At 53.3% G+C, this 11633-nt stretch overlaps 2 protein-coding genes across 2 annotated transcripts in view; one reads left to right on the plus strand and one right to left on the minus strand.

Annotated features, from left to right (window-relative positions):
* The window catches only part of CEP72 (centrosomal protein 72), a gene marked incomplete at its 5' end in the record, with an annotated part of 15179 nt that extends 14238 nt beyond the window's left edge, over positions 1-941 (plus strand). The window contains one exon of the mRNA XM_021712883.1: positions 770-941. Within this exon, the coding sequence (XP_021568558.1) occupies positions 770-941 (172 nt within the window). The remainder of the gene's footprint in view (positions 1-769) is intronic.
* Positions 942-5853: 4912 nt separating this feature from the next.
* TPPP (tubulin polymerization promoting protein) overlaps positions 5854-11633 on the minus strand; it is a 14454-nt gene continuing 8674 nt past the window's right edge. The window contains exon 3 of the mRNA XM_008059052.1: positions 5854-11334. Coding sequence (XP_008057243.1) covers positions 11140-11334 — 195 coding nt within the window. The 3' untranslated portion in view covers positions 5854-11139. The remainder of the gene's footprint in view (positions 11335-11633) is intronic.

Here is an 11633-nt window from a genome sequence, read left to right on the forward strand (position 1 = left end):
TTCAGTTCATGGTTCGCCTGGCGCCGGCCTCTCTTCTGGGGAGGCCCCAAGAGGCTTCTTCTGGTGGCGGGAGGGAAGGGGAGCAGGCGTGATGCGTGGCGAGAGTGGGACCCAGAGGGGAGGAGGCGCCAGGCTCAGCCAGCTCTCTGTGAACTCATGGAGTGAGAACGCACTTGTGACCCCAAGAACTTCTCAGCCACTCATGAGGGATCCGTTCCTTGACCCCACACCTCCCACCAGGCCCCTCCTCTAACACTAGGGGTCGTTTCAACGTGAGGCTTGGAGGGGCCAACATTCAAACCACATCAATCCCCTTCTCGCTGTCCTTGGACTGAGGTTGCCACACCCTCTGGGTCCGGGTGTTCAAGTTATTATCTGACTGGGAACTGGGGATACTTCCAGCTCTTATCTTTTCTAGACTCGAATGTTGTTTCACTAGCCATAAGGTTTCATCCTTTTCTCAGAAAAACATGCGTGGCTGGGGCATGGAGGGCCCATCACCCATTCGTTTGCCTGTTGAGCTCATCTGCCTGTTCCGTGGGTGCCGAGCAGGCCTGCAGTGTGGTGCTGTGGCCAGGGCTGGGTAGTGGGTCTGGAAGGGAGGGGCAGATGGGCAGTAGCCAGTGGGCTGTGGGAGGGGCAGGCCATGGGCATGGTGTTGGCCCTGGTGGAGAGGGGCAGGGGTGTGCCTGGGTGGAGGTGGCCCGCCTGGCCTAGGGAGGGCCGCGAGAGGGCCTCGGGGTACAGCACTGCTTCCTGTCATCCCCAGCTCCCTGGTGAGCACCAATGAGCACCTGCTGGGGCAGCTGAGCCAGGCGCGGGCCCGGCACCAGGCTGAGATGGAGCAGATGCACTGGAGTTACCAGGAGCTCAAGAGGACAATGGCCCAGTTTCCCCACAGCGGCACCAGCCTGGCTACCCGCCAGCCCTGCAACCCCTGACCGCAGGCTGTGGTTTCCTGGCTTCAGGCGAATGTTCCATGGTGCCCACCTTCATGTTTCTCTACTGGCTGCTTGCTGACCAGCACTGTCTCTCCAGGGTGTGGTTCTCCGTGGTCTTCGAAGTGGACTCAGAGCCTTGTGCACTTTCCTAGACCCCTCCTGTGACAGGTCACACCAGCTCTCGGCGCGTTTTGAACCGGACCACAACGTGTTCTCAGATATCCTGAGATGAAGCAGGCGCAGTGGTGTTCTGCCTGCTGTAAGGGAGCTGCATGTGGCGGTGAAGGACATTGATGTTTTGTGAAACAAGCGGTCTGTACTTACGCCCTGAAGAGCTTTTTCCTTGCTTAATGCAATGATGTGCTGTCTGAAGAGTTAGCTTTCAAGTGGCTCTTTGTCAATTAAAACTGAGTTTCTCCTGGAATGCAAGACAAGCTCACGCCACAGCTGGTGAGCAGGAGTACACAGGCTCCAAGACCTCACACAGGAACACTTTCAGATGTGAGAAGCATTTTATGACACTGTTTCATGATGTTAACAGCACACAGCAAGCATATTTACCCAAGCTCTGGCTCTCTCTCTTGCTTGCAGTGTGTTTCTGAAAATTATTTCATAACAGGCCATAAAACTAGGTTGTTAGTTTGGGAACCTCATCTCTTGTGTAATGCTTGCTTTGATTGCTAAAACAAGGTAATTTTTAAAAGCAGTTTTTGATTGATTTAGAAAGTGTGAACAGGCCGGGTGTGTGCATGTGTGCCTGTGAGTTTGTGTGTGCCCATGTGAGGATTTCATTGCCAGGAAATCCGATAGGACTCTGCTGTCCTGTCCTTAGAAGGGGAGTCTCTGAGCTCCAGACTGTCCCTCTCTGTCACCTTGCTCTGGTTGTAGTTATGTCTGGCCACACCAGTTTTTGTAACTTAGCAGGAAAATGTGTCCTGCCAAATTTGTGTTCTGCATGGTGAGGGTAGGGTACCTCCATGATCTTTAAAAGATGTTCAGAATTGTCTGGGGGGAGGGGCTGGGGAGGGGAAAAAAAAGATGTTCGTGTTGACCCCTCATGAACTGTGGAACATGATCGTCATCTTGTCTGTTTCGCTGAGCTCCTTGGACCTGTTAGTCTACCCTTTGTGTCAAATTTGGAAAAGTTTGGCCACTGTCTCTTGAGGTTTCTCGTCCAGCCTGCCCTCTCCCACCCCTTCTCCTCTCTGCTCCCCTCTGGGATCCAGCACCCTCTGTGGGACCGAGACTCTGTCCCACAGGCCTCCAGCTCCGCCTGTCTCTGTGGTCCTTGTCTTGGGATGGTACCCTTGGAATTGCTGGATTTTCCTCCACAAGCCTACTTTGATGGGAAGCCTGTATAGAGTGAATCCTTCACGTCAGAAAGTGCACATTTATTCAGTTCCAGAGTCGCACTGGAGTTTTTTAGTCAGCTTTTGCTTCCTGTTGTGTTCATGCTTCCTCTAACTCCTTGACTGTGTGTTTAGCAGCTTCACTAGATAATTCCCAACTGTGCACCAGAGTGGCCACACCACAAGCCGCACTGCCATCGTGTCTGACCATGACCGTGGGCCCGTGGCCCCAGCTCTCCCTGTCAGAGCTGCAATGTCTTCCTTCTGGAGAGGTGGGATGGACCTCTGTGTGTTTCGGTTTGCCCCTCTCTGGCTGGCCCATTTCTTGGTTGTCTGAGTGTCTGTTCAATTCTTTCCCTGGTGGATGGCCTGGCTCTTAGCCGCAGGTGTCACTTGTACTTCTGGGTAGCAACTCCATGGGTTATATTTGCAAACAGCCTTTCCTTGTCTTTTCACTTTTTTAAATAATGGCATCCTTTAATGTAACTGTTAAACCTTAATATGGTCCCAAAGCATTTGGGATCCCAGTTTTTAGTGACCCTTTTCCTTTTGGGGTTATGGGGATGTTCTGCTGTGCTATCTTCCCAAGGGTTTTATAGGTTTGCTGATATGGGATTCTACTCAGAATTGATTTTTGTGCACATTGTGAAGGTCAAGAATCCAATGTCATCGTTTCTGTGAGCCCGGTTATCCCAGCCTCTTTCCCGGGAAAGCCTCCCTGGTCATAATGACTTACGCGTCTGTTTCCGAGTCTCCCTGGCCGTCTCTGTGCAGGTGCCACACTCTCTCAGCCAAGTCCTTCCATCTGCGTGCAGGATGTCTTGGCTATCTTTGACCGTCTGCATTTCATACGCTTCAGAATTAGCTGGTCAAGGTGGGATTTTGTTTGGGATTGCGCTGAATGTGTGGATTGGTTGGACATAGATGTGTTACTGTGCACACTCTACATAGAGGTTCCACACCATGGATGTGGCATCTCTCTCCATCTGTTTGGTCTCCGTTCATGTATGTTAGCACAATGTCACACTTTACCCATGGTGTGCTTGCACATGTTTTGTTATATTTATTCCTAGGTGTTCTTGTTATTTTGTAATGCTATTTTCAGACACTTCTTTGGATTTCATCTTTCTAATTATGTGTTGCCATTTTATGGGAATTCAATCCATTTTTCTATATTAATTTTGTGCCCAGCAATCTTGTGATTTTAATAATTCACCGGTAGCTGTATTAGCATTTTTAAGTACACAGTCACGTTTTCCATGAGCAGTGGGTTTTCTTCCCCCTTCCTGTGACTCTGGATTTTTACTTTTGTTGTTGTTTTTGTTTTGTTTTTTCTGTACAATTTAGAACCTCTAGTGCCATGATGACTACAGGTGGTGGGAGAATTGGGCATCTTTGTCTTGTTCTTGATATTTAAAAGGCCACTCTCACCATTTCACCACTCATTTGCAATAGGTTTTTGTAGATGGCATTTATCAGTTAAAGAAGCTCCTTCTACTGTTAATTTACAAGAATGTTTTTTTATCATAAATGGATGAACTTTTCAAACACTTTTCCTGCAACTATTGAGATGACCATATGATTTTTCTCTGCTAATATATTAATGTGGTTGATTACCATGATTTGCTATTGTTAAAAACAACCCTGAATTTCTGAGATAAGTACAACTTGATGGATTTCCTTTACACACATATTGTATTTGGTTCCTTAATGTTTTGATCAGGATTTTGTAGTCCAACTATACCACTTACCAATTGTTTTGGGAGGTGTCAGGGCCTTTTCTCATAGGCTGTGTGTGTTAGGTTGGGGCCATGTGATCACTTTGAGCAACAGTCTGTCATTTCGGGGCCAGGCTGAGGAGGGCTACTGGGCCACTTGAATAGCTTCCCTTTCCTCAGTTGCCTTGGTACCACATCGCAAGATCAGAAGGCATTTCTCTTCTGTTGGGAGAGACCCTCCATTGACCCCCACAGTTGGACTTTCTGCGTGAGCAGCAGGTTTCATGTGCTCCGCCTGAGATTTCGGGGGTTTTCCATTGTAGTTGGAAGTTGCTTACCCTGAGCCACAGGACTACGCAGGCTTTCCATTTCTTCTTGTGCTAGTTTGTGTAAATTATGTCTCTAGAAATTGGTTCAGAGTGTCTTAATTTTCTTTTTTTTTTTTTTGGCATAACACTCATAACTCATAATCCTTAATGGCATTTGAGTGGCTTCAGCTTTGATGTTGTGTCCCTGTGGCAGAGACCTAGGGACAGTTGCATCCCTTTGAGCATGCTGTCCAGGGGCAAGGAGTACAGGTGAAGAGACCTTCACAGCACTTATGCCACCAGGCTCTGTCTTAGCCTTCAAGCTGAGGACACACTTATCCAGACACCCTAGCCAGTGTCGCAGCAGGCAGGGTGCCAGGCCCTGGCCTTCCCCCCACGGAAAGTTCTACTAATAGGCGATCACCAGGGCATCCTGTTGGGCTGGCTGAGGCCTCCCTGCCATCCTGTTACTGCCTCTTGTCTCACTTGGGTGTTTCTTGCCACTAAACTTCTGGCAGTGCCAATGCCGCCTCATGTCTGCCCCCCTGGGACCCAGCTCTTTGTCATTCTTAATATTGGTTGTTTGAACTTTCCCTTCAGTCCTTTCAAAAAGCCAAACTTTGTCTTCATGTTCTTTTCATTTTAATACCTGCTCTTACCTTTCTGTGTCTAGTCATGCTGAAATTCCTAACAAAGTTGGGTTAAAGTATAGTTTCATCAATTCTCTTGTTTCTTTCTCTTGTCATATCAGCCAGTGCAATTGATGTGTTCCAGCTTAACCCACTGTCTCATTCTGTGCTGTTCTATTCTGCGGTCTCTCCACTCTTGAGAACACTGTAGATCATGTTCTGTCATCCAGCACTTTCGCCCTGTGCACTCTGCTGCTGTTCTTTTCTTGTACACACATGTGCTTGGCTAGCACTCCTACCCACCTCTGCGACTACTCAGGAACTGTGGGTACTCAGCTCTCTGTGTGTCCCGACTGCTTACATGTGGAGTATTCTAATGAAACATTTTAATCTCACAAAGTTTCTGTAGTGTCAATTTGGAATTATTTCCCTGTTCTCTTTGTTTCGGTTTCTTTCCTCACATCCCAGACATTCCACTGTGATCACTTTCTGCATTTAAAATTTCTCTATTGGCTACTGGTGGCAAATTCTTTTGTTGTCTAAAGTGCCTTTATTTTACCCTAATTTTGGAAGACTGTATCACACCTGCTTGTATTTCAGGTAGGTGTTTGCTGCATGGCGGCCTGAGGGGTTGCAGCTTGTGTCCATGCCCCTTGAGTCCCACAGCCCCCCAAGGTTGTCCAGAGCTGAGCAGGCTCTCACCTGATGGCAGGCCCCCTGCCCCTCCTCTGGGTGGGTCAGCAGTCCTGAGGTGACTCGGGGCTGTTGGCCCAGAGAAGGCACTCTACATTTCCCCCTGGGGCCCCTCACAGGACGTGTCCTGTGTTATATGTGAGTGTTGTGGCCCTGCTGGCCCGAGGATGTGACTGCTAGGACACACAGCACGTGGCTGGAGGAAACCAGAGAAGTTCACGTTTTAACACCTTTATTCATCACTTTACCAATTTGACACACAATGTTAACAACAGCAACACTGGGAACAACATGCACACAGACCTATGAGCTGCTTCACTAGGTTTGTAAGCCGGCCCCCGACGGCAGGTCTAGCAGGTGACACCGTGCCTCACACTGCAGGAGGAGCGGCAGGGCGCCCGGGCCCACAGACGTTCCTGGTGAGTGTGGCTTACACGTCAGCAGTTGCCTTTCTGAGTCGAAACACCCAAGACGTGGACATTGCCCATCACACCGATAAAGTGATAAGCTTGGTATCCCTAACGTTAATAAAACAGTGTAAAAATATATTCACATATATATATATAAATTGTTTCCCTTTCTTGAAAAAAGCTTAGTACAAACTAGTAATACATATTATCCCTTTCAAGTTTCTCTGAGTTGTGCAGGTTCCTTTTGTTGTTTGGCTTGGGTTAGTTTTTTGAGCAGTCTAGAGAGAGAGAGAGTTAACTAAAGCATCACAAAGGGGCCCTCACGACTCCCATCATGTGCCACAAAGGCCATGCCCCTGAACCATGCAGTTCGCCAAGTACTCAGGAGTGACAGGAGGAAGTCCCTCAGGTTCGTGTCTGAAGGACATTCTAGCCTATGGATAACTTCAGCCTGGGCTGTCCCCATGTGGCCTGTGTGGCAGGATGGAGAGTGGCCAGCTCAACACAATTGCCTTCAGGAGGGAATGAGTGGGATGTGCGGTGCGCTGTCCCCATTAAGGGACATGGGCGTCCAGGGCCAGGCATCTCTGTCTCGACCCCTCCCTCTCTGGCTGCAGTGCAGGAGCAGCTATGCATGGCCTGCCAACACCCAGGGCTCATGCTGGGGACCTCACTCACAAACACAGGCACAGCGTCAGCCCAGGTGGGCAAGGTGTAGCATGCGACTGCCCATGGCCTGTCTGGGGCTGCCACCACAGGCTATGGAGGCGGACACCTCAGGACACAATGCATGTGGAATCCTCTGGCCAATGCAAGGCAGCTGCACTAGTTTCATCTACGCCAAAATAAAAACTGAGGATATTAAAGGTGAAAAAATACTCCAGTATAAATATATATATTTTGCTCTGATATTTTAAACATATAATTTGATCTGGGACTTGGCAGAGCTAACTGTATGACCACTACCTAGCGGCAGGTCCAATAGCATTAAATAGAAATAAATAAGCATTCAGGTATGATCAGTTTCCCAAACACTCTCCTTCTATCCTTTGCCTCCCTGATGCTCAGACACCATCGGCACTGTCCCCTTTCAGAACTGTCCCTGTCTCCTGGTATTCTCTGGACAGAACCTGTCCCTGTCTCATCGTGTCCCCTGACAAAAACTGTCCCCATCTCCTGGTGTCTACCTGACAGAACCTGTTCCCATCTCCTAGTGTCTACCTGACAGAAACTGTCCCCATCAACTGGTGTCCCTCTGAAGAACCTGTCCCTGTCTCGTCATGTCCCCTCACAAAACCTGTCCCCATCTCCTGGTGTCCACCTGACAGAATCTGTCCCCATCACCTGGTGTCTTCAACACAGGACCTGCCCCCGTCTCCTGGTGTCCCCCTGATGGGACCTGCCCCCGTCAACCGATGTCCCCCTGACAGGACCCATCCCTGCCAACTGGTGTTCGCCTGACAGGACCCGCCCCATCAACCAGCGTCCGCTGGACAGGACCCGCCACTGCCAACCAGTGTCCACCTGACAAGACCTGCCCCATCTCCTGGTGTCCCCGACAGGACCTGCCCCCATCTCCTGGTGTCTTCCAGCCAGAACCTGTCCCTGTCTCCTGGTGTCCCCTGGCAGAACCTGTCCCCGTCAACCAGTGTCCACCTGACAGAACCTGTCCCCATCAACCGGTGTCCCCCTGACTGAACCTGTCCCTGTCTCCTGGTGTCCCCTGGCAGAACCTGTCCCCATCAACCAGTGTCCACCTGAAAGAACCTGTCCCCGTCAACCGGTGTTCCCCTGACTGAACCTGTCCCCATCACCTGGTATCTTCCAGCCAGAACCTGTCCCTGTCTCCTGGTGTCCCCTGGCAGAACCTGTTCCCGTCAACCAGTGTCCACCTGACAGAACCTGTCCCCGTCTCCTGGTGTCCACCTGACAGAACCTGTCCTCATCCCGAGTTGCCCCTGACAGATCCTGTCCCAGTCTCCTGGGTTGCATGTTGTGCAGTTTCTTTTTTTCACAGATAGACATTTAATTTCTAGTTAACCATGGTTAGTAGAAGCAAATTTTGTTGCATAAGAACATGCAAAAGAACGACACCTGTCTATGTGTTCACAATATCCAGAAACCGATGAGGAAAATGCATGGTCTGTTTTGTGCAGTGGTTTGGGGTCCAAGCAAATGTCCTGTGTTCAAGGATTGCACAGAGATGCTATGACAAATTCACCAGACAATTCACATGGACAGAATGGTACCTACCACGTCCCCATGACTGAATTTACTGCCCCCGCCCTTGCTGGGTGGCACAGGGTGGGGAGGGAGGTGTTTTCAAAACTACACTTGGAAGGCCTAAGGGATGCTGTTTCGGCTCACGTGTTTCCGAGGAAGCCTTGGGACCCATGGGGGAGGACATGGTGAAGACCATCAACTCCACTCCTGGTGCTGTGTGCCAGGTGCCACCCCTGAGAGCATGTGGATGGGGATTCTGGGCTATGGGGCCTCCCAGGGCCACCATGGCCATGACCACGTGCACATGAGTTCACTCACAAAACCCAGAGACTACTCAGGACTTGAGGCCCGGAGGATCCCAGGTGCCCCACCCCTTCTCGGGCCTCAGCCGTCGCGGGCATCCCAGGCAGGACATGTTGGGGTGACCAGGAATGTGCCCGATGCGCCCCTCAGCAGCGAAGTGCATCCCGTGTCCAGGAGCTCACCTCCAGGCCTGAGATGGCAGGACCAAGGACATGCTGCTGGCTGCTCTACCCTGTGCTCGGGAGGGCACTGGCAAGAAGCATGCTGACCATGTGAGCAAGGTGACCCGCTAGGACATGAGCCTCCTTCCTGTGAGGTGCGGTAGGCCCCTGAGGATGGGACTTGAGTTTCTTTGCTTAGATCCCGTTTCTGGTGTGTCCTAGGGCAGACAGCCCAGATGTAGTTTGTGTCTTCTTTGGAGGCCATTCTTGCCCAAGGACGACCCTCTGAACAGGTGGCAGTGTCCTGGTGTGCCGGTCCCTCTCTTCCGCATCCTGTGTCCCCACAGACTCGGCATTCGTTCCTGCTGTGCGGTGTGGGAACCCCTTGGACAGCCCCTGGCCCATCCGTCTGCCTTCACCAGGTGCCCTTGGCTCTAGCACCGAGGTCCTGCTGGAACCACATCTGCTCTGTGTGACTTGGCCGTGGTCATCACACAGGGGACCAGGTTGCTCATGGGCAGAAGAAAAGGAAAGCAAAGCCTCAGACCAAGAGATGGCCAGCCCGGGCGGAGCCGCACTGGGACCCGGGATGCCTGTGATGGGAGAGGCCTGAGAGGGGGTGGGGCGCCTGGGCACCTCCGGGCCTCGAGTGCTGCGTAGTGACTGCAGTGTAAGCCGTTGGCATTTGAGCACAGGGACCTTCAGGGCGTGATCAGATGATCAAGCACTTTGCTGGTTGAGGCTGTTTGCAAGCATTCCCACATGTGACTTCTGCCCCTTGGTGTCACACATGGTCCAGCCCGGCTGGTGGGGGGCTCGGAGCCAGACTTGGGTGCTCCTCCTCTCCCCAGCCTGGCAAGGTGGCTCCAGAGGCAGTGGTGAAGCTGAGAACTATGATTCCTTGGTCTTCAGTGCCAGGTACCATGTGCTTCCTGAGGCCACTCCGTCCTCCGGCGAGGGGTCCCTGTCGAGGGACCTGGGGAGGCCCCAACCCTATAGCACTGTGTCAGCCGGGGGCAACCTTCAGGCTGTGGCCACAAGCAGGGTGCTCTCTGGACTTGGGGGCAGGTGGTGTGTCTGTGCCACAGTGCTGCCAGAGGGCCTCATACCCACCTGGACAGATTCAGACAGTAGCCAAGGACACACAGGCTCTGAGGAGCACATCCCTGAGGCTTCTGTGGGCTCTTCCCAGAACCCTCTCCAGAGCCGCACAGCCCAGCAGGTCACACTCGAGGGACAGTCAGGCCATCGTGGCAGAAGTGGCCACACCAATGGGCCTCCCAGGGATGGTGCAGACTTGTGCGGCATGGCGGGCAAGGCCTGGGCAAGGCCTGGGCAGGCCCTGTGCGGACGCCCTGGAGAGGCAGAGTCCCACACATGCCACGGGCCCAGGGTATTCCTGGGTCTGTGTTTGGTGTCCTGCTCTCCACACGCTGGGGAGGTTGGGAGACTATCCAGAGGGGCTGGAGAAACTGTGGGTGCAGTGGAGACTCGTGAGCAGTGTAGAGGCAGGCCAGGCAACAGGGGCCGGGCCTGTCACAGGCGTGAGGCAGCAGGGTCTTGGCATCTCACCACTCCTGCCGGGCGACACTGGGCAGGGTGTTCTGAATCTTCCCAATCAGCTCTGAGATCAGACGCGCGTTTGCCAAGCCAATGTCCCATCTCACACCAGGTCACTCCACTGGTCAACCGGGAAGCTGCCCGTTGCCCCCTCAGCCTTCCTTTCACTGGGACTGCCTGTCGCACAAAGCTGACCTGTAGGCATGTGCGTGCACATGTGCACATTGTGTACATGTGTGCGCACAAGCACGTGCCTGTGTGACCTGCCTCCCCACACCTGCGGGGTGCCAGCGCCCACATGGCCACCAAGTGGCCTCGGTCCTGCCCTCAGCCAGAAGAGCATGGGGGCCTGTGGTGTCCACTGCGTGCAGGACGGGCACAGGGCCCCACAGACACTGCCACAGTCCCGTTTGGAGTGAACACCGTTTTATTGGTGCTGTTGGTTAGTTCGTTAGCGTCTGTTACCCGCTGAGGCTCCTGCAAGGCGTCTGCCGGTCAGGGGGCCAGCGCAGCCTCCGATAGGCCCTGTCCTCCGCGTCCCCACAATGGCAAGCTCCTTAAAAACTCCCCTTTCGCCTGCAAACCATGTGGCCAGTGTGTGCAAGGTGGAGACCCCATGGACCGGCCATCCTCTTCCCTACTGGGCGAGGCAGGTGTGTTAGGAAGGGTTGGTGAGTCGGGCCTAACCAGGGTCTGAGAGGGGCGCGGGGCACCTGGCGGGAGGCGGGCAGGAGGGAGGCCCAGGTGCCGTGAGATCTGCCCGAGCCGCACAGGAATGTAATGAAGTGTGAGGGAAGGAGTCCGGGCCCAGACGCCTGCACGGGCAGGCGGGCACGCGTGGGGGCTACTTGCCGCCCTGCACCTTCTGGTCGTAGGTGCCCGCGTGCTTGTAGCCAGGCACATAGCCCGAATCGTCCACCAGGTCCACACGGCCAGCCTTTCCCTTGCCCTTGCCTGAGGGGTCAAAGCGCTCCTTGTGGGAGCCCGTGAACTTGGTCGTGTCGGTAAGCCGTGACACAGTGGGTGACGAGATGGCTTTCTGCAAGAGGAGGGGGGAGGCAGGTGAGTTGTGCCCGTCCTGGGCAGGTCGCCTCGAGGAGCGGGTGGGCCAGGATCCTGGGGCAGCCCCAGCCTGACAGGCATCACAACCCTGACAGCTGTCCAAGTCAGCCCCGTCTTCATGAGGTTGTCCTCTGCGGGGACCCCATAGCCTGCACCCTGAGGGCGTCTGTCAGGACTGCCTGCCCTGCCCTAGCCTGGCCCCCCAGGCCGCGCCCACCAGGCTCAGCCTCCTCCTGGCCACACCCCACCAGGCCATGCCCCTTCCTCCTAGGCTCT

The sequence above is a fragment of the Carlito syrichta genome, unplaced genomic scaffold (assembly GCF_000164805.1).
Source record: "Carlito syrichta isolate Samal-C Ts95f unplaced genomic scaffold, Tarsius_syrichta-2.0.1 Scaffold303679, whole genome shotgun sequence".
NCBI classification, from domain to species: Eukaryota; Metazoa; Chordata; class Mammalia; order Primates; family Tarsiidae; genus Carlito; species Carlito syrichta.